General features: G+C 39.2%; 1 protein-coding gene across 3 annotated transcripts in view; it reads right to left on the reverse strand.

The window, feature by feature from the left end:
* fbxw7 (F-box and WD repeat domain containing 7) overlaps window positions 1-25878 on the reverse strand; it is a 127120-nt gene that overhangs the window by 20570 nt on the left and 80672 nt on the right. The window contains exons 1-6 of one of the 3 annotated variants that reach the window (XM_072256067.1): window positions 12674-13007; window positions 10585-10667; window positions 8169-8313; window positions 2850-2984; window positions 2324-2447; window positions 1963-2099 (exon numbers count right to left, since the gene is read on the reverse strand). In XM_072256067.1, the coding sequence (XP_072112168.1) occupies window positions 1963-2099; window positions 2324-2447; window positions 2850-2984; window positions 8169-8313; window positions 10585-10667; window positions 12674-12712 (663 nt within the window). In that variant the 5' untranslated portion in view covers window positions 12713-13007. Of the gene's footprint in view, window positions 1-1962; window positions 2100-2323; window positions 2448-2849; window positions 2985-8168; window positions 8314-10584; window positions 10668-12673; window positions 13008-25878 lie in introns of those variants that run through there. The other 2 variants (XM_072256068.1, XM_072256066.1) reach the window with 2 other exon arrangements.

Raw genomic sequence — 25878 nt, forward strand, 5'->3', positions numbered from 1 at the left:
TACAGAGGAGATTTACCAGGATGCTGCCTGGTTTCGAGAGTATGCATTATGATCAGAGATCAAGGGAGCTAGGGCTTTACTCTTTGGAAAGGAGGAGGATGAGAGGAGACATAATAGAGGTGTACAAGATAATAAGAGGAATAGATAGAGTGGATAGCCAGGGCCTCTTCCCAGGGCACCACTGCTCAATACAAGAGGACATGGCTTTAAGGTAAGGGGTGGGAAGTTCAAGGGGGACATTAGAGGAAGTTTTTTTTTTTTTTTTTTTTTTTTTTTTTAAAAAACCTCAGAGAGTGGTTGGTGCGTGGAATGCACTGCCCGAGTCAGTGGTGGAGGCAGTGGAGGCAGATACACAAGTGAAATTTAAGAGACTACTAGACAGGTACATGGTGAAATTTAAGGTGGGGGGGATTATTTGCGAGGTAGGGTTTAAGGGTTGGCACAACATTGTGGGCCGAAGGGCCTGTAATGTGCTGTACTATTCTATGTTCTATGAATCCTAATACTATCACCACATTGCAATGGAATTAGCAGTCCTGGTTAAGTTTGTTTGCTATCCCCTATCCCCAATGCAAATTGAAAAAAAAATTCTGCCAGTCCTAAGATTTAATTTGAAGTCAATGCAAAGGAAAAAGTGCAGATTGTCAATCTGATAATGTAGAAGTTTTGATTCCCAAAAACCATACTTTTATTATATATGTAGAAAGATTTAAGTTGAGGTATGGAGATATCACAGTGATGGTGCATCCCAGTCAAGTGACAGTAGGAGACAATCTGACTAAATTATTTTAAACTATTAGTGTTATTCTTGCACCCAATATGGTATTATTTTACTAAGTTGCCTAGCCATCCAGTTATCAGGGGAATGCCTAATGTTCGGAAGGGTGTGTAAATAATTTACAAAAATGTAATCGTGTTGAAGTAAATAATCTGACAGCAATTCTCAGCCAAAATATAAGATTATTGACAGTAATGTTACAGAAAATCTCAAACTAGGCTCACTGCTCAGTGTAGAAGCTGATGTTCTGGCTAGAAAATGACATTCCAGTATGTATATCTATTAACTGGGCTTTTAAAAAAAAGATGAGCAAGATAAAAAAAAAAGCTGACAAAAGCCACAAGATCATGGTCCCATGTTGAATTATAAATACAGATGAAATGTTATAATTTTGTTTCTTTTATGTTTTGCTCTATTTTATACTCTTGCTCATGAGGATCAAATAATGTAGCTCTGAAAATTTAACCTCTAATTTTAACCCTGAAGTTTAAACTTCTGGAAGTTTAACCTTTAAATAAATTTAATACAAGCAGTAGCAGCATAATTCTAATGGAAAAAATTAATTATAATAAACCACAATGGGCAGAATTGATCAAGGCCTTCCACACAGGTTAATCAAAAACATGTGGACTGATTTGTGTTACCTCACTTACCAGTGGAAACAAAGCCACAAGATATGACTTTACAACTGGGTGTTGCAGTATAGCTTCCAGTCCTTTTCCTGTTATTAAGAAATATATCCCAACACAAAGTGAGTGATGAAGTTTTCACCTGAGCCTTTTTTTGTAGTTGATATGTGACTATTCTTTTTAATTTAAAAACATAGAAACATTTTTGCCCAATTTACTCTTCCAAAGCCTCAGACAGAGCCAGAAATCCCTCTTCCTTCACTTTGTCTCATTTTGCTGATCAAAAAACCAGGTGGACTAAAAATCTGTGACAGAGTTTAGACTGCTAAATGTAAGAGAAGACTTCCGGTTGATGTGTGGATGAGAGAATCAGCTCTCAATGGTGTGAGTGTTAAAGAGAACGATGAGAGACTAGCTTCACTGGCAGTCAATAGACTTGACTGGATAATTCTCTCTCATTTGCCTTATCAACACTTTAATCCACTTATACAAAGTAGCAAACAGTATGAAGTAGTTCCCATATCTTCAGCTCCTTAATTCGGTTTTAGACAGTACCTTTGGGTTTTTTAGATCTCCACAGCGCCAGTTAGTGTCTATTCTGTGTTGTCGGATATAGGCACTTTTCCAAGGGCTGTGAGCAAAGCCTGGTTTGATCACTTTTCTTCTTTTGATGTATACAGGTTCATTTATTCCTATGTAAGAAAACAATCATCACTACTTAGAAGGACTGATTTGGTGAAAACTCAAAGAAAATCAAAAAATACTGCCTTAAAAAAAAGTAATTTTGGCACCAATTCTGCATACCTTCACTGGTATATTATTACCCATAGTTTCATTTACCTTTCTGGAGTAAACAAGCCAAACAGTACTGATATGTTCCAAAGCTGCACATATCAGACAGAAAATATACACTAACCTTCCTCTTTACATTTCTCTCTCCAAAGCAGGTTATCTTCAGCCAGTATCCTCCAATAGCGACAGGTTTGTGCTGCCTGTAGCAGGTCCTTGGGATCCAGGAATGAAAGAACATACAATGCCAGCTATAATGCAAACATATTACAAAAATCTAATTATTATCTTATTACAATGGTAAAGGATTTTCATTGAAATGGTGGCTGAGCATAAAAAAATTCATCAAAACCAGTTATACTAAAGCAGGATACTGTCTCCCGCACAACAGGATTGTGTAAACATTATTGTCTTAACAGTACACATGAATGGGGGAGATCAACAGTTCAAGCCTCAAGTCTGTGGTTTTTACTTGTGTAAACAAAGATTTTTTTTAAAAAAGAATTCTTGTCATTTTCATATCACTGCTACACATTTCAGAAACTACAAATTAATAGTTTTGATTAGCATTACATATTACACTGCCAATACTGCAATGTCAACTACTAAGAATACCGGTTAATCTAGAATGTAACTTTACCCGAGAATCTCACCTCTTTTGGGAGGAGTGATATGAAGTCTCGTTGAAACTGAGGTTCTATAACCTGCATCATGTGCTTTACTTGGGTAGGTTCACAGCTGTCAATTAATTCATCTAATGCAAGCAATCTTTCTGGTCCACTCCAACTCTAAAGTAGTAAAATAACCACATTTAGTGAACAACCACACATGTAAAAGCATGATGCAATTGTAATAAATTTAGAAATAATATGGTAGTTAATGGAGGGGTTTAATGATAAAACATGCAATTCCACTAGCCTCCATAACTAGCACATAACTGTCTGTACCTTCTGCCATTTCCAATGGGATTCTACCACTATGCACATCTTCACCCTCCCCAACCCTGTTCCTTTCCAGAGGGATTGTTCTACGCACAACTCCTTTGTCCACTTGTCCCTCCCCACTGATCTCCCTCCTGGCAATTATACCTGCAAGCTTGATAAGTGCTACACCTAACCAACACCACCTCCCTCACCATCATTCAGAGCCCCAATCTCTTCAGGTGAGGTGACCACCTATGAGTCTATCAGGGTCATCTACTGTGTATAGTGCTCCTGGTGTGGCCTCCTTTACATCAGTGCAGCACAATGCAGATTAGGGGCCTTCGTCAAGCACCTTTGCTCTGTCTGTCACAAACAGCAGGATCTTCCAGTGGCTACCCACTTCAATTTAATTTTCTATTCCCAGTCCATCATGTCCATTTATGGCCCCTTTTACTGTCACGATGAGGGTACTCTCAGTTCGGAGAAGAAACACCTCACAATCCATCCGGGTAGCCTCCAATCTAATGGCATGAACATCGATTTATCTAGCTTCCGGTAATTAGCCCATCCCTCCCCCCACCTTTCTTCATTCCCCATTCTGGTTACCCCCTCACCCCTTTTCCTTGCCTGCTCATCTCCCTTTGGCTCTCCTCCTCCATTGCTATTTAGTCTTACCACTTCTGTTGCTTTTGGTTTTACATTTCACCTTTCCTCTCGGTTTTACATTTTATCTTGCCTCAGTTTTATTTTTGCTTTAATATCCAGTCAAACTAAGAGTTATTTTATGTCACAACTTTTGTGTGCTAACTTCACACCAGAATCTCCCTTTTTATATGCTTCTCAAACCTAGAGAATTTGTAACATTTTCTACTTACAACCCTCAAATATGATTGTTGGTTCAACATGATTATTCTGGTAATATCACCAAATACATGATTCGGAGGGAGTTGTGGAGATGTTGACAAAGGAGATATGCACACCCAAGGAAGCAATGTGACAAAATTTATTCTGTAGGTGGTGGAAGTGGAATCTTTGAATATTTTTAATGGCATATGCAGATTCTTTACAAGCAAGGAAGTTTACTAGGGTAGGCAGAAAATGTGAAGTTGATGGTACAGTAATTTACTCTGTATGGATGTAGAGCATTGCCAAACTTAGTCACTACAAACCTTCTCAGGTTTCAGGTGTTTGCAACAACATACATTTTCTTCCAGCAATAATCAAACTGCTGTAGTTAGCTTCTATATTTTCCTCGATATCCAATAGTCACACCTCCACTACACATTAAAATTTCAGACAATTTCTCTATCCTACTTGCACCATACACAACACTCTTTTCTGGCCCCTTTTTCCTCTTCATTAACGAAGTTGTGAGTCAAGCTAACAGCTCTTTTGCCTCCACTGATGAATAGGTTCTGCTGAATAGGAACAACTGTTACATAAATTTAAATTAGCATGGACCTAGCATACATTTGATCTGGACATTCTTGACCAAATGTGGTATGACTCTACCAATTATCAATTTGCTTCATATGCCTCAGCTAAAGCCACAGAAAATGCTAAAAATCAATTGGCAAGAACACTGTTCAGTGCCTTAAATTCCTGTTTGTTATCCTATTCACAACTAACTCTAATATTATTTTGTAATATGAATACCAACAATGAGGTTGATATAATGGTAACTTCCCTGTTCATTTTACTCTTGATCTCTCCCTAAAGTCTCATCCTTTCCTGTGTCAATTAATTCATTGCCTCCTTAAGTTAATGTTCTTATGAGACTTCTTTTATCCCATTTTTTTTTTTAAAAACTCAACATCCTCATTCAATTTCCAAAAGTAATTTGCCCTCTTCATAGCTATACAATTGACAGTGGATGGCTGTTTTGCAACCATCATTACTACTCTTCAATGAAACAATAAAAGGCCTTTTTCCTCATCCAAGCTGATAACAAGCTCTTCTACATATCCATTCAGCTGCCTTACTTACAAACCCGAAAGGAATTTCAAAACTCTTCTTGATCTATTTGAAAAAAATATTATTGCTGTTGCCTTTCTTGGATAATAAGGCCAATACAATAATCATTCTAAATCACCCATCTGATTAATATGTTTTACACTTTAATTGTAGATTAAAGTTTAATACTCCCCCAACCCTGCCTAAGCTCACTCAACTAATAAGGTTTTCAGAAGCCACCTCAGAGAAAAATGGGAGAGAGAGATGCTTAAGTTTAATCAGGGAATTGTGAAGCTTAAGGTCTTGGCAGAGGACGGCAAAGCCACGATAAAGAAAATCAGGGACCTAGGTGTAGAATATGCAGAAATCCTGAAGATTGTAGGACTGGTGAATATTGTAGAGAACAGGATGGATATGGGTCATAGAAAACAGTTGAAAACAAGGGAATTTTAAAATTTAAGTAATGCATAATCAGGAGCTAAGAAAGGGTGGAGTTGGAGTGTTATAAAGGTATAAATAAGTAGTCCTAGTGAAAGCATGGCATGCAGTCCAAATCTCACTGAGATCAAATACCAACTGTCTGATTCAGCCTTTGAAAGCTATCGGGGAAAGGGATAGAGTTAATCTTCAGAGAACACAATATATAGTGGGGATTAAAGACTGTAGCTTTTATGTTTGCATTATTTAGATGAAGGAGATTTATGGTTATCGAATATTGTTACAAAAACAAACTTGAAGAATAACACTATTTTCTGTGTGGGCATCCTGCAAGACTTGTATCAAATCTGCTAACTTTAGTAACATTCTCTTCCACCCTGTCTACATTAGAATCATTTCTTCCAGTCATTCTTTTTTCTCTTCTGTGCATAGACTATCCTGCCGGGAATAGGCCTGTATGCCAGAACTACATCAGAAATATGTTACAAAGACAGTTTATCTGATTTCAATGGCAACTTGACCTCCATTTATTAGAGAAGTTCCTTTTGTTCTATCCATACTTTTGTGCTTTTCACATGTTAGCTGATATAACAGTCTAGCCTGCCAGGCAGTTCCAGCTATATTATCAAGCTTAATATGCTGGTAAAAGCCAATGTTAAACATTTCTACTCCTCTTATCACAGATGCACTTCTTGTTCCATATTACTTTCCCAGCTTCTCCCCTACTGAAAACTAATCTGCATCTGATTTGATCCCTGTTCTGTGATGGGTGCAAACTCAACTTTAACAGTTTCTCTTTCCATTGATGCTGCCTGACCTGCTGAGTTTTCCTCAGTATTGTCTACTCTCATTTCAGACATCTGCATTTTTTAAACAAGTAAAAGAAAGCAGACAAAGTTGAAAGAAGTGGCGGGGGGGAGGGAGCACTGAGTACTGTTAATGTAGATGTAAAAAACTGGACGAAGGACTGTAGGCAAATGAGAAACAGGAGGGTGGCTAAGGATAAAACCTTGGACAACACCACCATTTTATCTTTCGGTATCAAGTTTTTTTTCCTGCAATGAGCTTCTCATTTGCACCGATGGGACTTAAGCCCCATCAGTAATACATGCTTAGTGGACTGATGCACTGTCAAAATATAATCTTACACTCTCAGTCCCACCCACATTTCAAATAGTTGCAGTGTATTTTTGTATGGAAATTAAGTCTTGAGCTAAAGAATAAAGCTAAAGCAAATTTCATATAATGTTGTGGACCGCTGCCCACAAATGGCATACATAGTTGAACTATTTCCATAGATGTAATTTGAATGTGACGAAGTTACTGAGATCTGCATATATGCTACTCATTAGAAAAAAGTTATATTAACGGAGGGAAGTGAAAACTATAAATATACTGAATCCTCTTAGATATAGTCACACTGGTTTATCTCTAATATTTTACAGAAGATACAAACAAAAAGTGCAAATAAACCTCCCTCTATTCAAAAAGTAGTCACAAATCCAGTATGAAATGACTATTTATAAGAAATGATTTACTTGAGGGAAATATTTGTTCCTCCATCATCTGATAGCACAACATATGAACATAGAACACAACAGAACAGGAACAGACCCACTGTATATATGCTACATAAAAGGATGAATACAGTCATAGCAGTACATCAATCCAGTCCATCAAATCCCTGCTGGCTTCTTGTAGAGCAAGCTACTCAGTCCCATTCTGCTCTTCCATTGTACTCACAAAGTTGTTTTTACTTAAAAGTCAATCTAATTCTCTTTTAAAACCCCAAATGACTTGGTTTCCACTCTTCGCCATTCCCCAAGTAAACAAACTACCCACATCACCCTGAACTTGTCTCCCCTGGATCTTGAAACCTCAATAAGAATAGCACCTTCTTAGCCCTGTCTATACCCTTTATAACTTTTATCAAACTTATTCCCAACCTTCTTTAAGTAGAATAGCGCAAGGTCTAAAGTAGATAAATTCACCTCCCATAGTAAATTTATTAAATTTCTTTTGTACCTTTCGTATAATCTTCATGTTTTCCTAAAATCTGGTGACCAGAACCAGATACAAAATTCTACTAACCAGTGCTTTACTATGGACTGGAACAATACCTTCCTGGTTGGTACAAAATTCTCTAAATAAAATGCCTCAGATCCTTTAGCATTAGTAAAAATTCTCTCAACACATCTTGCACTTTGGTCTCTTCTATTCCTACAATACCTTTAAATCTGTGCTACTTAGTTCAATGGCTCATTTTTTCCCTAGTTAAAATGTACAACTTCACACTTCTTTGTAATTATCTTTATCTACTATTTCTGTTCATTCAAACAGCCTGTGTGCTTTTAAAGTCTATTACCTCATCAATTACCATATATTTAAGTTTGCTGGGTCTATAAATTTGAAATCCTATGTTGCACATTTATATCAAGTCATTAATACACATCAAAAAAAGTGATCGAGGACTAAGCCCAAGTGATTATAATACAGAGCATCCTCCAGTCTGAAACATGCAGTCCAAGATAATTATTTATCCATGCTGCCACAGGTCTCAATTTTACTTAGCAGCCTTTTATGTAAGCAACAATTTTTGTTTTGATTTCAACATTTCTTCGCGAAGAATATCACACTGGTACATCAGCACATACAGACCTGAAAAGTTTTCAGCCAATCCTGGAGTTCTGGAGGGGGCTGAATGGATGTGATCCTGCGTCTCTGTTGCCCTTGCCCATTTGCTGCTCTCAGGTCACCAAAAGTGGTAGGTGTTGCTGAACATGGAACCAGCCCAGTGGTGCTGCTAGCAAAAGTAGATCATTAAAGCAAACTTAGGTTAAAAACAGAAAAGTGTGTCACTACTTCAGCTACTTCACATAACACATCCTGTTCACCCAGGGTGATATTCATATTGCTAAAGCAGACAAAAGTAAACAGTTATATAGTACTTGTAATGTTAAAATATTTAAAAAACCCAGATGCTTCAATGAATTGAATTTATATGAGTAAGGAAGGGATCTGAAAATTTTACAACTAAAGGATCTATGGACCAGGATGCTGGAATTACACTTAGTTTGAGATGTTATATGAGAAACAGTATGGATGCACTCATGTTTATGAATCACTGATAAACTGAAGTTCAAAAAGAATTAACTTGAGCTTTTATGAGAACAAGTTCAGGAATACCATTAGAACCTAACAGGAAAGAATCCTTTTATTTGTGGCCACTTCAACTCAAAACAAATGCAGAAAAACAAGATGGGAGGAAGGGGGAGAAGTAATGATTTATGTACTTCATTTCCTTTCCCCAAGATGTCACATAGCTCTCTAATGCCAGTAAATTTAATTTGAAATGCTGGCATTATTGGTATGCAGGCAGGCATGATGGTCAATTTGCACACAGCAAGATTCTTCCCCCCCCCCCCAAAAAAATTAACAGTTAATCTGCTCATTAGATGAGAATGAAAGAACTGGTTTATTTAGAACATACTGGGGCTCACAGCATGAAGTGTTTTGCAAAGCATGGAACTATTGAAGATATGACTTCATAATCTAATCTCGTTTATGCATGCAAGACTAGATTATTAAGTATTGTGGCTTGATCACATCTCACTCAGCTGCATTACTCAGGCAAACTAGAATACTATGTAGCATTATTTGCATAAATGCTGGTCAGATTGAGTTGTATAATGGATTAAAAAAAGTGCACCCAGGAATGCTAGAATATAAATTCGAACTAAATCGCTAATGTGTTTTAATCTCAGTGTTTAAGATAAATATGAATATAAAATATCTTGTTCTGCTTGCTACACCTATTCAGAGCTCAACTGGTCACGGCTTCACTCAGTTTGTGTTGCCCATGACAAAATGCTTCTGAGTGGAGTAGGGATGACAGTGGAGGAGAAACCAAATAAGCAGCCTTGTTTATAAAAAGTACAAAATCTGAAAATCAGATCATTGCTTGTGGAAGCAAACATAATCAAACTGAGTGTTCATATTACCAGCAGCATCAATTTGAAGTACATGCTGCAGAGCACCGTAAGAACATACCAGCCCATTCAATGGGTATTAAGTACCTATTCTTCTGAAGTACCTCCAGTAGTTAATATTGCTTCCTTGAGTCAGAACTAATTTAAATAAGCCTAATGTTTATTGTTTTCAGATAATTGCAACATATCCTTTGTACTGAAACTCATTATAATTAAACATTGAAGCGAAGGGAAGTTACTAACATAGAAATGTTACCAAGCTGTTTTATCAATTTTAAGCTAAATCTCAAAGATTTCATAATTACATTATAATTAATCTAAAATTTTATTATGAAGCAGCAAAGTCTGAGCTCATGATCACAGAAATTTGTCACTGAGTGTTGTCATAGTACAAGAATCCTGTCAGCAATTGCACAAAAACCCAAAATATTCTTGAAAACCCCTATTCTATTTAACTGCTATTTAAAAATTAAGATTACAAAAGTAAAAAGGATCTAATTCACAGATTCTACTCATCCATTTTGTGCTGCATATATACTGTATATTGTTTAATCAATGCTTTACAGTTAAGCACCCTTATGAGCTTGACAGCTGAGAACATGACAGGTTAAAATGTTAACATATTAACAAGTGATTTCTTTTGCCAATAATTAAAACGTTTCTATGGGTCTGAGAAAATCAAATGATGGAAACTATCTCCTGCCAGGCAAGGTCTACGGGATAGAATTTGTTGCCATGTCAGTAGTAGTTGTTTGTTAATAGATGTGACTATTTCTACCCTGTGGCCCTATACTGCCAGTTTATAATTAGGCAAAAATTAGTCCAATTTTCATGCTTTGGATTTAATGCCAAGAATCTGCCTCATCACAGCCTCTCTTTATATGGCAACAAGAGACAGCATGCAAGAGTGAAGGAATAATACACTAACACACATTCAGGTTGTGCACTTACTACACAAGCTCTTTTCTAAAACTCACATCTATCACTATTAACTGAGACCAGTTATTTTTGTAAATAAAATACATTGATGGATGCAGCATATAAATTCTGCTTGTAACTCAAGATAGCAAAGACAACTAAGGTACCTTTTGTAGTCCGAGCCTTTGCAAGGTTTCTTCCCTGAAGAGAAAGATCGGACCTCGGGGCCAGGGTCCAATTTTCTCTTCATCTAAAACAGGAGAAGAGACATTTTAAAAATAATGAAAACTATTAAAAAAAAATAATTTGAGCCAACTATTACCATTCATAAGTAGTCAGAGCAATAAAGAAACCAGGTTTATTTTGCCCATTTTCACAAATATTAACAAATACATAATATTTTGATAATTTTCATCATGGTTAAGTACTGGTCAGTTATCTCATTATTCTTAATACTGAATCCATGAAAAGGGTTTCAAATGTTTATCAATGTTAAAATATCTGATGCTTTTTAATGTAATGCTTTCAGCTTTTGTTAATTTCTTTAATGTTACAACATTTTGAAGTATATTTGTACCTATTACATAAATGACAGTCAGAAAGTTTTACTAAATGGATGAAATAAATATTTTACACTGATATTTCGCAAACCGTAAGATGACTTAGCTTTGCTTGAGTTTCTTGGGTTTTTAAAAAAAATAACTAATGGAACTGCAAAAAAAAGTGTCAGTTTTAAATATGCAATTGCTTTTTGTTCAGGGAAAATTTTCATGTCTAACATGGAACAGTGGAAAAAAATTGTTCTAAGGCACATAAAGCTTTCATAATCTACTAAAGAATAATTCTTTTTTAATCAAACTATTCAAAACGGCAGGAGGAATCCTTGTCAATAGGTACCAGGAACAGCAGTTTATTAAATGCTTCACTGTATTTAACATGGGTTAAATTTACTGTATGGATCTTTGGCCTTATAAAAATTAATTTACTGAATGTCAAATTATTCTTAAATTATTACAAAACAGACTAGCAACCTTTAAGAAATATTTAAAAATTAATCATAGGATTGTATTTAAAATCAGATTATTCAGTCATTGCATGTTTACGCCTGACCTCAGATACAAACTGTGCTGCATGAAGACAGCACAGTGTGTAAAATTTACAGCAAAGGAATGAGTCATTCACTCAGCTAAAAAAGGTGGCTAACCACTAAAATGCATTTTTCTGACAAATAAATTGCCAGGTCAGTCTGTTTATTTTATTCCAAGACATAGGAATTTATCATTTTTTAACATGAGCAATAACATACCAGCTTTAACTCGTACAAAGAAGGATATTACTATTATGGTAGAGGGGTTTAAGCATTTAATTACATTGGTATACATGATGCTCCAACCTAAAGGAGTGAAAAAGACTGCAATATAAAGAGTTGGTGATTCAAAACTCTAACGTGAAACCATCTGAGATTTTTAACAGCTTATTCATGCTTGCCATTTCTTCCAGCATAGTGCAGCACAAGATCTAACGTTGTATAGGACAAATCTAATCCATAAATTCTTCATGCTCAGAACATCTAATTGGCAGTTTATTGCTTGTCTTACATAAAACAAACAAATCATGATCTACATTCCCTAGAAAGGGAATTGTCACTGCGACTTCGCCACCTTTCTACCAATGACGTGCATATTTGCAGTTATTTGCAAAGCTGCGACAGTTTTTTAATGAGCTGCTGTAAAGTCATAGGGCGATCAACTATCTAAGCATAAATGAAAGGCATAGAAAATTAAGCTGCATCTCGACAACAAACCATTTCATAAACCTTCAATATTACATTTACGAAAATTATGCCGCTATGGCATAACATTCACTATTTTGGGGAGGGGGTGTGGAGGTAGGAAGGAGGAAGACATTGAATGTTGATATCATAAAATCCTAAAATCAATTCAACTCGTTTGCAGGATTGAAATACGAATACTCTAACCACCGTTTGCTTAAAAAAAAGGATTATCCGCAGTTGTTGGGTAACAGGTAGCAAGATTTTAGTGATTTCTAGACGACGATGTCCACAGTTTGTGAAAATTATTTTCAGAGACTTCATATTATTAAAAAAGTGAAGGACAGATGCTTACTTCAGTCAACTGGCATTTATTTTGTACCAATAGGTTATTGCCAGTGATTTCACAGAACAGATTAATATAGCAATACTCTGGTGACGCTTAATTGCTGCACTTTCTACAATATGTAATCATGTTGACTTACTTTAAAAAAGATCATTTTTAAAGTGCCGTAGAAACCCATCGTTACTGTTGGTTCAGATGCCTGCGAGATCGGCTGATAATTGCGGATACAGTGCTCCTTCAGGTAGATGGTGCGATGTCCCCAACATGGACATGCTCAGGCACGTCAAAGAATGGGCGAGCTTATACTACAACTGAGAAAACCGCCGTCTCCAGAGTCTATGCAGTTCGCCGACAAGACAATTCTCAAACGATACGATGTATGTGGGGGCAACGGGGGAAAAAAAAGTGAACTGATACAGGGAAGCCGCCTTTGGGGAAGCTGCTGTCCAATGAACAGATTCTTCTGCGTCTAGCAGATGGATTGAACTGCACTGTGTTCCACCCCCCCCCGCCTTGTAAGAAAGAAGTGGCACAGTCCAGCTACCAACAATGTGAGCTGCACGTCAATTAGATGAACAAAGCCCCAGGGAGCCTGGAAGCTAAGGGGGAAGCAAAACGGAAGGAGAAACGCAGCCGGTTTCACATGATTAAATTCAATTCATTTCCCTGCCCCCCCCTCCAATTTGCATTCTGCGGACACGTGGAATGTGTGGAATTACTGATAGGTTTGTGGATTTTATCTCCGATGTTCAATGATTCGTGTTTTTTAAAAAAAAGCTCCCCCCCCCCACCGTTATTTACGGTTTATAGGTCGGTATCCGAATAAATTAAGTCTGCATGTCGGCCACCCACCCTCTCGTCCTTCAGTGTGTTTAAATAATTCCACCTGCCTTCCTTCATAACAAACATAATGCAGGTGGGTATGTGGGCCAAAACTCAGGGTTTTCCATCTGCCGATTATCTTCCATTGCCATAGCAATCGGAACTGAACTGGCAGAGGTCGGCCACCTACTTCGAGTTAGTTTTGTTTCAAGTGCACTCTTGGAACCTCTGAGAGGTAACTCCCAACCTTTACAGAACTGAGTGGAATGCCAAGCATGCAGGGGTCACGATGGTCCTTTGAAGCATCTATAACCCTTGGATATTAACCTTCTGGTTTGTAATTCCTGATCAACTGCGTCAAAGTTGAGATGCGACTGAAATTTTCACAACCAGATAGAAACCTTTATAAAACAGGTGTCTACTTGAACTTTAACAGTTCAAAATCAATTTCACATCCAATTTGACCCTGCATTCCTCCAGTAAACAGCCCTGTGTAAGCCCTTTTAAAGTGCCAATCAAATGTACACTACTTCATTTTCTAACCCATTTAAGAAAATGTTAACAATTAACACAGGATTGCTTTAGATACCATCTTAGTCTGAACAGAAAATTTGACCTATAATGCACAATGATGATGTTGTCCTTTAAGAACATAAGAAACAGTGGCGGAAGTAGGCAAATCTACCCCCTAAGCCCACTTTGCCATTCCACAAGATATGGCTGATCCAATGATGACCTCACACCACTTTCCCATTCTTCAAGTTCAAGTTTATTTATAGACCCCCCCCCCCCAATAGTAACAGGGACACCGAGGAGCAGATTCTGGAAAGGTATTATAATAACAGGGTTGTCGTGGTGGGAGATTTTAATTTTCCAAATATTGATTGGCATGTCCCTAGAGCGAGGGGTTTAGATCTGGTGGAGTTTGTTAGGTGCGTCCAAGAAGGTTTCTTGACACAATATGTAGATAAGCCTACAAGAGGAGAGGTTGTACTTTATCTGGCATTGGGAAATGAACCTGGTCAGGTGTCAGGTCTCTCAGTGGAAGAGTGTTTTGGAGATAGTGATCACAATTCTATCTCCTTTACCATAGCAGTGGGGAGGGATAGGTACAGACAATTTAGGAAAGTGTTTAATTGGAGTAAGGGGAAATATGAAGCTATCATGCAGGAACTTAAACACAAAATACTCTGCAGATGCTGAGGTCAAAGCAACACTCACAATATGCTGGAGGAACTCAGCAGGTCAGGCAGCATCCATGGAAACGATCAGTCAACATTTCGGGCCGGAACCCTACATCAGAACTGAAGAGGGAAGGGGCAGAGGCGCTATAAAGAAGGTGGGGGGAGGGTGGGAAGGAGAAGGCTGGTAGGTTCCAGCTGAAAAACCAGTAAGGGGAAAGATAAAGGGGCGGGGGAGGGGAAGCAGGGAGGTGATAGGCAAGAAAGGTGAAGAAGGAATAGGGGAAAACACAATGGGTAGTAGAAGGAGGCAGAACCATGAGGGAGGTAGTAGGCAGCTGGAGGAGGGGGCAGAGTGAAATAGGGATAGGGGAAGGGAGGGGGAGCGAATTACTGGAAGTTGGAGAATTCAGTGTTCATACCAAGGGGCTGGAGACTACCTAGACGGTAGTCTCCTTCTACTACCCATTGTGTTTTCCCCTATTCCTTTTTCACCTTTCCTGCCTATCAGCTCCTTGCTTTCTGTCCCCCACCCCTTTATATTTCCCCTTACTGGTTTTTCACCTGGAACCTACCAGCCTTCTCCTTCCCACCCTCCCCCCACCTTCTTTATAGGGTCTCTGCCTCTTCCCTCTTCAGTCCTGACGAAGGGTTCCAGCCCGAAACGTTGACTGATCGTTTCCATGGATGCTGCCCGACCTGCTGAGTTCCTCACGCAGGAACTTGGAAGCATTAATTGGGAACAGATGTTCTCAGGGAAATGTACCGAAGAAATGTGGCAAATGTTCAGGGGATATTTGTGTGGCGTTCTGCATAGGTATGTTTCAATGAGACAGGGAAAGGATGGTAGGGTACAGGAACCATGGTGTACAAAGGCTGTTGAAAATCTTGTCAAGAAGAAAAGAAAAGCTTACGAAAGGTTCAAAAAACTAGGTAATGATAGAGATCTAGAAGACTGTAAGGCTAGCAGGAAGGAGCTTAAGAATGAAATTAGGAGAGCCAGAAGGGGCCATGAGAAAGCCTTGGCAAGCAGGATTAAGGAAAACTCCAAAGCATTCTACAAGTATGTGAAGAGCAAGAGGATAAGACATGACAGAATTAGACCAATCAAGTGTGACAGTGGAAAAGTGTGTACGGAACCGGAGGAGATAGCAGAGACACTTAGTGAATACTTTGCTTCAGTATTCACTACGGAAAAGGATCTTGGCAATTGTAGGGATGACTTACAGTGGATTGAAAAGCTTGAGCATATAGACATGAAGAAAGAGGATGTGCTGAAGCTTTTGGAAAACATCAAGTTGGATAAATCTCCAGGACCAGATGAAATGTACCCCAGGCTACTGTGGGAGGCGAGGGAGGAGACTGCTCAGCATCTGGCAATGATCTTTGCATCATCAGTGGGGATGGGAGAGGTTCCAGAGGATTGAAGGGTTGCAGATGTTGTTCCCCTATTCAAGAAAGGGAGTAGAGATAGCCCAGGAAATTATAGACCAGTGACTCTTACTTCAGTGGTTGGTAAGTTGATGGAAAAGATCCCGAGAGACAGGATTTATGAACATTTGGAGAGGCATAATATGATTAGGAATAGTCAGCATGGCTTTGTCAAAGGCATGTCATGATTGAATTTTTTGAGGATGTGACTACACACATTGATGAAGGTTGAGCAGTAGATGTAGTGTATATGGATTTCAGCAAGGCATTTGATAAGGTACCCCATGCAAGGCTTATTGAGAAAGTAAGGAGGCATGGGATCCAAGGGGACCTTGCTTTGTGGATCCAGAATTGGCTTGTTCACAGAAGGCAAAGACGGGTCATATTCTGCATGAAGGTTGTAGACGGGTCATATTCTGCATGGAGGTTGGTGACCAGTGTGTGCCTGAGGGATCTGTTCTGGGACCCCTTTTTGTGATTTATATAAATGACCTGGATGAGGAAGTGGAGTGTATGGATTAGTAAATTTGCTGATGACACAAAGGTTGGGGGTGTTGTGGATAGTGTGGAGGGCTGTCAAAGGTTACAGCGGGACATCGATAGGATGCAAAACTGGGCTGAGAAGTGGCAGATGGAGTTCAACCCAGATAAGTGTGAGGTGGTTCATTTTGGTAGGTCAAATATGATGGCAGAATATAGTATTAATGGTAAGACTCTTGGCAGTATGGAGGATCAGAGGGATCTTGGGGTCCGAGTCCATAGGACACTCAAAGCTGCTGCGCAGGTTGACTCTGTGGTTAAGAAGGCATACAGTGCATTGGCCTTCATCAACTGTGGAATTAAGTTTAGGAGCCGAGAGGTAATGTTGCAGCTATATAGGACTCTTGTCAGACCTCACTTGGAGTATTGTGCTTGGTTCTGGTCACCTCACTACAGAAAGGATGAGGAAACTACAGAAAGGGTGCAGAGGAGATTTACAAGGATGTTCCCTGGATTGGGTAACATGCCCTATGAGAATAGGTTGAGTGAACTTGGCCTTTTCTCCTTGAATGACGGAGGATGAGAGGTGACCTGATAGAGGTGTTGATCGTGTGGATAGTCAGAGGCTTCTTCCCAGGGCTAACACGAAAGGCACAGTCTTAAGGTGCTTGGATGAAGATACAGAGGAGATGTCGGGGGTAAGTTTTTTTACGCAGAGAGTGGTGAGTGCATGGATGGTGGAGGTGGATATGATAGGGTCTTTTAAGAAACTCCTTGATAGGTACATGGAGGTTAGAAAAATAGAGGGCTATGGGTAACCCTAGGTCATTTCTAAAGTAAGTACATGTTTGGCACAGCATTGTGGGCCAAAGGGTCTGTATTGTGCTAGAGGTTTTTATGTTTCTATGTTTTATTGTCATCTGACTGTATAATGTTTCTCCAAACCATAGTGCACCCACAAAACATAGAAGACACACAGCACATAAACCAAAATACAACCATAAATAAGTTAATAAAATATAACTGAAAATGCAAGCAGCACAGGTAAACAGTAAACAACTCAGTAACACCTATTGACGAGACCTTGGGTATTTATTAGTCTCACAGCCTGGGGGAAAATGCTGTTATCCAGCCTGGCAGTCCTTGTCCTGATGCTTCTGTACCTCCTTCCTGACGATGGAGGGTCAAAACAATTGTGGGATGGGTGGTAGGGATCCTCAACAATACTTTGGGCCCTTCTGCAGCTCCAGGTAAATGTCACAAATGTGGGGGGGGGAGAGGAGGGGAAGGAGGCCCTGGTAATCCTCTTTACTGTTTTAACTATTTTCTGAAAGGTCTTGCGGTCTGAAGACTTGCAGCCTCTGTACCACACAATGATGCAACCAGACATGATCTCAATGGTGCTCCCGTAGAAAGTGGGGCAGGGAGCCCTGCACATCCCAGTCTCCTGGGATGCTGGCTCGAAGGGCCAAGCAGCCTACTCCTGCACCTATTTTCTATTGTCCTCAGAAAGTGTAGATGCTGCTGTGCCTTCTTGACTAGTGAAGTACTGTGGGTCCAGTTTAGGTTGTTCATTACACACAAAGGAACCTTGTGCTCTTCACTAATTCCCCAACAGAGCCATTGATGTGCAATGGAGAGTGATCAACCTCTGCCTTCATGAAGTCCACAATCATCTCTTTTGCCTTGTCTGTGCTGAGACTCAGATTGTTTTCAAATTCCTCTTTGTATACCAACTCATCATTGTTGTATCATCAGCCAGTTTGATTATGTGATTTGAACTGAATATGCCAGTGCAGTCGACAGTCCGCAGAGTGAACAGCAGTGGGCTGAGCACACAACCCTGGGGGGCACCAATGCTCAGCATGATGGAACCTGAGATGTTGCTGCCAACTCGAACTGACTGGGGTCTTTCCATTAAGAAGTCCAAGATCCAGTTGCAGAGAGGGGTGTTGAGTCCCAATAGGACAGTTTACCCACCAGCCTCTGTGGGATGATGTTCAACGCCAAGCTGAAGTCGATGAACAACATCCTGGCATATGAGGCATCATTTTTTTAGGTGGGACAGGACAGAATGTAGGGCTGAGGCTACGGCATTATCAGTGCACCGGTTTAAGTGACAGGCAAAGTGGAAAAGGTCCAATGTAGCTTCTTTACACCTTTAGACCACGAAAATCTACACCTTGAATATATCCAATCATTCCACCTCTTAGGATACCAACAATTCATGACAATTCTCATCATTGTCTTAAATAGAATTCCCCTTATTCTAAATAGTCATATGGGGATCCTTTTAGCATCCACTGCTGCCATATGCTTCAAAAACGGCCACCTCTTAATCTTTCAAAATGCAATGAGCACCCAACCTGTTCAATCTTTCCCCCCATATGTCAGCCATTCACACTAGCAAACTTCTCTTACCATCAACGATATTATTCCATAAATTTGGGGATCAAAACTGGACACAGTGATCCAGGTGTGGTCTCACTAGCACTCTTAATCTGCCTTACCCATACTTATGTGCAAAATAAATGTTATTATTTCAGGCAACTGTTAAGAGTAAACCGGTCTGGAGTTACATTTACAACAAGCCGGGCAAAGGTGGTATATTTCCTTTCCTGAAGGACAGTAATATACCAGATGAATTTTTAAGGCAATCTTTTAGTTTCAAGGAAACCATTGCTGATTCTACATTTACATTTTTATTCTACTTGAATTTCATTACTTGTATGTAAATTCCTCAGCTGTCATGATCAGATTTGAATTCTTATTTCTGGAAATATTGTTTGTTTTGTATTGTCATCCACATTACCACAATACTTGCATGCTCTTTGCCACACACTTGAGCATTGTCAAGGAAGTTATAGACATTTTAAATGTATACGTACCTAATTTGAAATAAAACAAAATGTGCATATTTAAAAAAAATATTTATCTTTCTCCACTGTCCACGAGCCTGTGGAGACTTGAAGGAAGCTCAAAGGCTAGATTGTACATTTTTGACTAGCATTCACCCTACTGACTGAATGGGCTTCCTCAGTGCCATCAATTTCTATAAATTTCTACTGATATAAAAGGAAAAATTTGAAATGCAGAGGTCAAATGTAGAGAAATGTGGTATTGAGGTGGTGGATGGAGAATGTAGGTACAGGACCGGAGGTAGTTGCATAGAGAAGGAAGAATGAAAAGGAAAGAAATGGGGAAATTTTTAAAATACAAAGATAAGATTTTGAAGTCAACATAACAGCATCTTTTGAACAAATTGTGGTCATTTAGTGACTGAAAAACAACTACATTCTGACTGCGATTCCAACAAGATGAAGTGGGACATTTAATCATCTACCATAACAAAATATATTACCAGAATATATAATAAAAAGTTGGGACATCTAGTGGTGAACATTGTGAACAGACAAACTCCCCTATGAAAACTTTATATACAATGGTAGTCTGCTTAGTGTTAGTGTACAGGGTGCCCACTGATTAGAGCCAGGTATGTACCCCTTAAACTTTACATCTGCATGGAATAAGCCATGTAGGCTGATGTGCTGTGAACTGGAGGTGGGCCATTCTGTTCTCCTGCGCCAGGGTCCTGACAAAGACTCTTGCACTTGTTGTCATAGAGAGATCTTTTGATTAGGTAGAGCCATACAGCTGTACAAAAGTACAGGAAAACAGGCCTCCATCACAGTCAACAAATGGTGATGAGGTAGACTGTAGGATTCAGGCAGCCTGTCAACACGTGGAGCAGGTGCGGCAGTCTCTAATATAAATGCCTGATTTCACTCTTCCAGCAAGGGTGCGGCATTAATCCGCACATCTTACTGACAATTTCTTGACACCTAGGTTCCCAGTACAGTAACGGGGTCACCAGACATTCAATCAAGGTTCCTAGCTCAGCAGTGTTGTCAGTTACGCATCTTTATATGTAATGCTATAATGACCCACTTTAGCACTGATTCCATTAGTACTCTTATTTCTGGGGATGCATCCTGCATGCTAAATGAAGTACCACTGTTATATTTAAATTAAGTAGCTATAATTTTTATACAGAATTCCATTTAAGAAAATTGCAGGGGGAATATATGAAAATTGCTGAAGAACTAGAGCACTAGAACAATTGTGGGGATTTCAATTAACTTAACATTAACTGGTATGAACAGCCACTGTAGAAAATATATCGGGCACAGAATTTGTAAATTGCATTCAGAACAAGTATGTAGCAAACCTACAGAGGAACACTATGGGAGATATGTGTAACTTGTGTTTAGAAATTGGAACTTGCCTGTCAGAAAGCAGTATTAATGGAAGTATTCATAATTCAATTACATTTAGCATAGGTTTAGAAAAGGACAAACGGTAAAATAGGAGTGTTCTTGATTGGAGTAATGATATAGTAAAATGGAGAAAGGTATTGAAGAAACTAGTTTAATTTTAATAGTGGGAAAACCATTGGAATTATTTCTAAGGAACAGTTGACATATATTAATCAAAGCCAGATGGTGTAGTTTTGTTAAAAGAAGTTTCTGTCAGACTGGATTGCAACCTGGCCAGTAAGGCGAGTATGGGCAACTGGAAGAGATAAGGTAACAAAGTGGGCATTTGATGTAGTCTACATGAATTTTTGCAAGGCCTTTAATGAGATCCTACATAGAAGGTGGTCAAAAAAGTAAAAGACCATGGAAGTAATAACAACACCCAAACTGAATTCAAAATTGGCTCAGTGTTCAGGGTACAAAATGCATTGGAATTGGATTTGGTTTACTGAGATACAGTTGCATAGCTGTAAGTCTGCCTACAGCAGGCCGTCCTCAAAAACTGAGTGACCATGCAAGAAGGGGACTGGTGAGGGAGGGCACCAAGAGACCTATGACAACACTAGAGGAGTTACAAGCTTCAGTAGAGGAGATGGAAGAGAAAGTTGTTGCCCAGGTACTTCACCAGTCGCAGCTTTATGAGAGAGTGGCAAGGAGAAAGCGACTGTTGAAAAAAACTCACATGAAATCTCGGCTAGAGTTTGCCAGAAGGCATGTAGACAACTCTGAAGTCAACTGGAAGAAGGTTCTATGTTCTAATGAAACCAAAATCGAGCTTTTTGGCCATCAGACTGAATGCTATGTCACTGCACATCATCAAAAACACACCATCCCTACCGTGAAGCATAGTGGTGGCTGCATCATGCTGTGGGGATGTTTCACTGCAACAGAGCCTGGAAGGCTTGTGAAGTACAGGGCAAAATGAATACAGGAAAATACAGGGAAATCCTAGAGGAAAACCTGATGCAGTTTGCAAGAGAACTGCGACTTGGGAGAAGACTTGTTTTCCAGCAAGACAATGATCCCAAGTATAAAGCCCAAGCTACACAGGAATGGTTTAAAACAGCAAAGTTAATGTCCTGGAGTGGCCAAGTCAAAGTTCAGACTTCAATCCAACTGAGAATCTGTAGGTGGACTTGAAAAGGGCTGTTCACTCATGATCCCTATGCAATCTGACAGAACTTGAGTAGTTTTGTAAAGAAGAATGGGGAAAAATTGCAGTGTCCAGATGTGCAAAGCTGATAAGAGACCTATCCACACAGACTCAAGGCTGTAACTGCCACAGAGGTGCATCTACTAAATACTGACTTGAAGGCATGAATACTTATGCAAATCAATTATTTTGTGTTATATTTGTAACTAATTTATATCACTTTTTAGAGATCTGTTTTCACTTTGACACAAAAGTGTCTTTTTCTGTTGATCAGGATCAAAAAACAAATTAAATCCACTGTGATTGAATGTTGTAAAACAATAAAACATAAAAACTTCCTGGGGGGAGGGTGAATACTTTTTATAGGCACTGTGTATTTCCAGATCAGGATAACTTGCAACTTGCAGAGAAACCTTTGCCTGTGATAAAAGTTGTGAGTTTGTGGAATGCTGTTAGAGTAGTCTATTCAAATAACTCAGTCCATTTTATACTTGGTATATGCAATATTGGAGGAATGTACGTTAGGATGGTGTATGGGGTACCGATCAAACAGGCTGCTAGATCTTGCATAATGTAAAGGCTCTTCTGGGTGCTGCGGTACTTATATTTTAAATGGCCTTTATTTATTCCTTGTGTAGATAGTTGAAGGGCACACCTCTGACTTACACTTGTCACCACAATATTCATGAAGCTGCTCCAGTGAGTCTCTGGTCAGTGATAATATCCAAGATGTTAATGGTGGAGAACATGGTGGTGGTAATTCCACTGACTATCAGAGCCTGTCATTGTCTCACACTTTTATACTGTAAATATTACTTCCCACTTATCAGTGTACACCTGAATGTTATCTACATTTTCCTGCATGCATGCAAGGTCCACTACATTTATTGACATGATATAAAAGGACCTGAATGTTGTGCAATCATAAATGAACATTCCCAATTCTGACCTTATGTTGGAAGGAAGTCCACTGATGAAGAAGCAGAATATAGTTGGTTCTAGGACACTGTCTTAAGGAACTCACACAGTGAAACCCTGAGGCTGGGATGACTGGCAATCACAAATTTATTTCTTTGTGTAAGGTACTACTTCAGTCACTTAAGTAATTTCTTCTTATTTCCAGTGGGCAGGTTCACACTGGCTTGATTACAATGATCCCAAGTATAAATTGTCAGGAATTCAACTCTTTGGTCTGTATTTCTACTTAGGCTCTGAGGTTCAGAGCCAAGTGGTCTGGGTTAAATGCAAGTTGGGCTTTGAGGAGCAAATTATTGGTAAGTACTGCTTGATGAGCACTGCTGATGTCATCTTCAATCATTTTGCTAATGTCGGAGTCAAGACTGAAGGGACAACATTTACCTTTTGTGAAAAAGACACAGTGAGGCAATTCATCACATTGTAGGGTAAATGCCAAGGATGAAGCTGTTCTGCTAAAGCTTGGGGACACAGCTTGTTTGAGAGTAAAAATCATCAGCACTACACCTGAATACTCTGGCTCCATAATTTTTTTCTGTATTCAACATATCACATGGATTGAATCTAATGATTTAAATCCAGCTTCTGCACTGGTGAGTATCTCTGAAGAATGAAGTACATCATGCACTCCGCATATTTGACCGAATGTGTCTTCTGCATTTGCTGTTTAGTAAATACTGTATATAGTTCTCCAGATACATCTTTATTGAAATACAGTTCATCCCTGTCTTAGTTGTATGTATTTTATCTTGTGTTGCTTTGCTCACTGTCTACTGCTAGTTCACTCTGGGAGCCATATTCCTTTGGACCAGCTGGTCTGTGACTCTGCTACCAAACCGCTATTAATAATGGACATCTATCTAGAAAACAATGTGTTCATCTTTGTGGAACATCTCTCAGTGTTGTTTAACATTGAGAAATATGGATTCATCTGCTGATGGAGGACAGTAGGTGGTAGTCAGTAGTCAGGAATTTTCCATATCATTGTTTGACATGTTCTCTACTCCAAAGACTACTTTGTTTCACCTGTGTACCACAGTAATACCCCCTTTGGTGGGTCTGTCAAACTAGTGAAATGGTGTATCCAGTGATTGTGAGAGAAGATTTTGGCTTCTTTTCTCTAGGAAAAGATTCTGGAAGTGTGACTACATTAGGCTGTTGTTGAATATCTTGGGATATAGCACTCCCAATTTAAATACCTGTCCCCAGGTGTTTGCGAGAAGCACTTCACGAAGTCAGCTGGGCCGAGAGGACTCTGTTTGAATTCTGCACCTAGATTGATGCTGAGTAGATTCTGATATGTCTATCCACGGCCTCCTCTACTGTAAAGATGAAGCCACACTCAGGTTGGAGGAACACCACCTTATATTCCGTCTGGGTAGCCTCTAACCTGATGGCATGAACACTGACTTCTCTAACTTCTGTTAATGCCCCACCTCCCCCTCGTATCCCATCTGTTATTGCCCATCCTCCGGGCTCCCCCATCCCCCTTTCTTTCTCCCTAGGTCTCCCGTCCTATGATCCTCTCATATCCCTTTTGCCAATCAACTGTCCAGCTCTTGGCTCCATCCCTCCCCCTCCTGTCTTCTCCTATCATTTCGGATCTCCTCTCCCCCTCCCACTTTCAAATCTCTTACTATCTCTTCTTTCAGTTAGTCCTGACGAAGGGTCTTGGCCCGAAACGTCGACTGTACCTCTTCCTATAGATGCTGCCTGGCCTGCTGTGTTCACCAGCAACTTTTATGTGTGTTGCTAGATAATCCGGATTTATTCTTTTGCAATCCAGTGAAGATGGAAATCCCAGCTGATAGAAAGAAAGACTGGATGAGTTTTTCAAGTTTGCAAAAGAAAAGGCATTCCTTGAGATTAATAGATATGAAATGGGAGCTCAAAATGAAACAGCAGAAATATCACAAAAAGGATATATTGGAAATCTCCATAAGGCGCATTTCATGTCTACTATTAGAATATTTTGACATGCTCTTCATAGCCAACAACATTGTAGAAGTTATGGATAAAAATGCTGAAAATCAGAACACTGAAGTCTGTGAGCAGAAATTGCTATTATTTGGTGCAGTTCTATATGTGATGCACTCAAAATACTGTTTAATGAGATGAAAAAATTATTAAACTATTTAAACCTATTTTATATAATAAGTGGACAGAAAGACATTTTCCTCCAAATCTCTACCTTTACCTTTGATTTGGTAGAGTGGAAAGAAAGACAAATGCAGACATCCAAGTGCACCAATAGTGAAGTTGAGACAAGAAATATCAGGATGGGTCAGAAGCACAAGAAATGGATGTGACAATAGTAATGGTGAGTAGCACCAGAAATTATGTGGGAAGTACAGCTGAGGCAGTTAGCTACAAAATAAGTAATGTATGAACTATATCAACTCATCATGTGTATATAAAAGTTTTATAAGTTCAAACAGTCAAAATGCAGGACCAATCAAATGAATCAATAAAATAGATAAAATGCCTTTTCTTGTTATCGACAATTTGAGTCTGATCCAGGAGCAAATAACTAAGTAAAGCAGAAACATAAAAGATGTTCCCCAGTAATTGGAATATGGAATTCCAACTGCATCTAGGCCTCAATAACCCCCTGTACAACTTGATCAACTTGTGGATAGAACTGAGGAACAGTAAAGGCAAAAAGACCCTAATAGGTGTTATCTACAGGCCCCCAAACAGTAGCATGGATATTGGGTGCAAGTTGAATAGGGAGTTAACAATGGCATGTGGCAAAGGAAATGTCGCAGTAGTTATGGGGGATTTCAACATGCAGGTGAACTGGGAAAATCAGGTTGGTACTGGACCCCAGGGTAGGGAGTTTGTAGAGTGCCTATGGGATGCATTTTTGGAGCAGCTTGTACGAGAGCCAACCAGGGATAAGGCTATTCTGGATTTAGTGTTGTGCAATGAACAGGATTTGATAAGTGATCTTGAAGTAAAGGATCCATTAGGAGGTAGTGACCAT

Source organism: Mobula birostris, chromosome 4, assembly GCF_030028105.1.
Source record: "Mobula birostris isolate sMobBir1 chromosome 4, sMobBir1.hap1, whole genome shotgun sequence".
In the NCBI taxonomy this organism is placed as follows: domain Eukaryota; kingdom Metazoa; phylum Chordata; class Chondrichthyes; order Myliobatiformes; family Myliobatidae; genus Mobula; species Mobula birostris.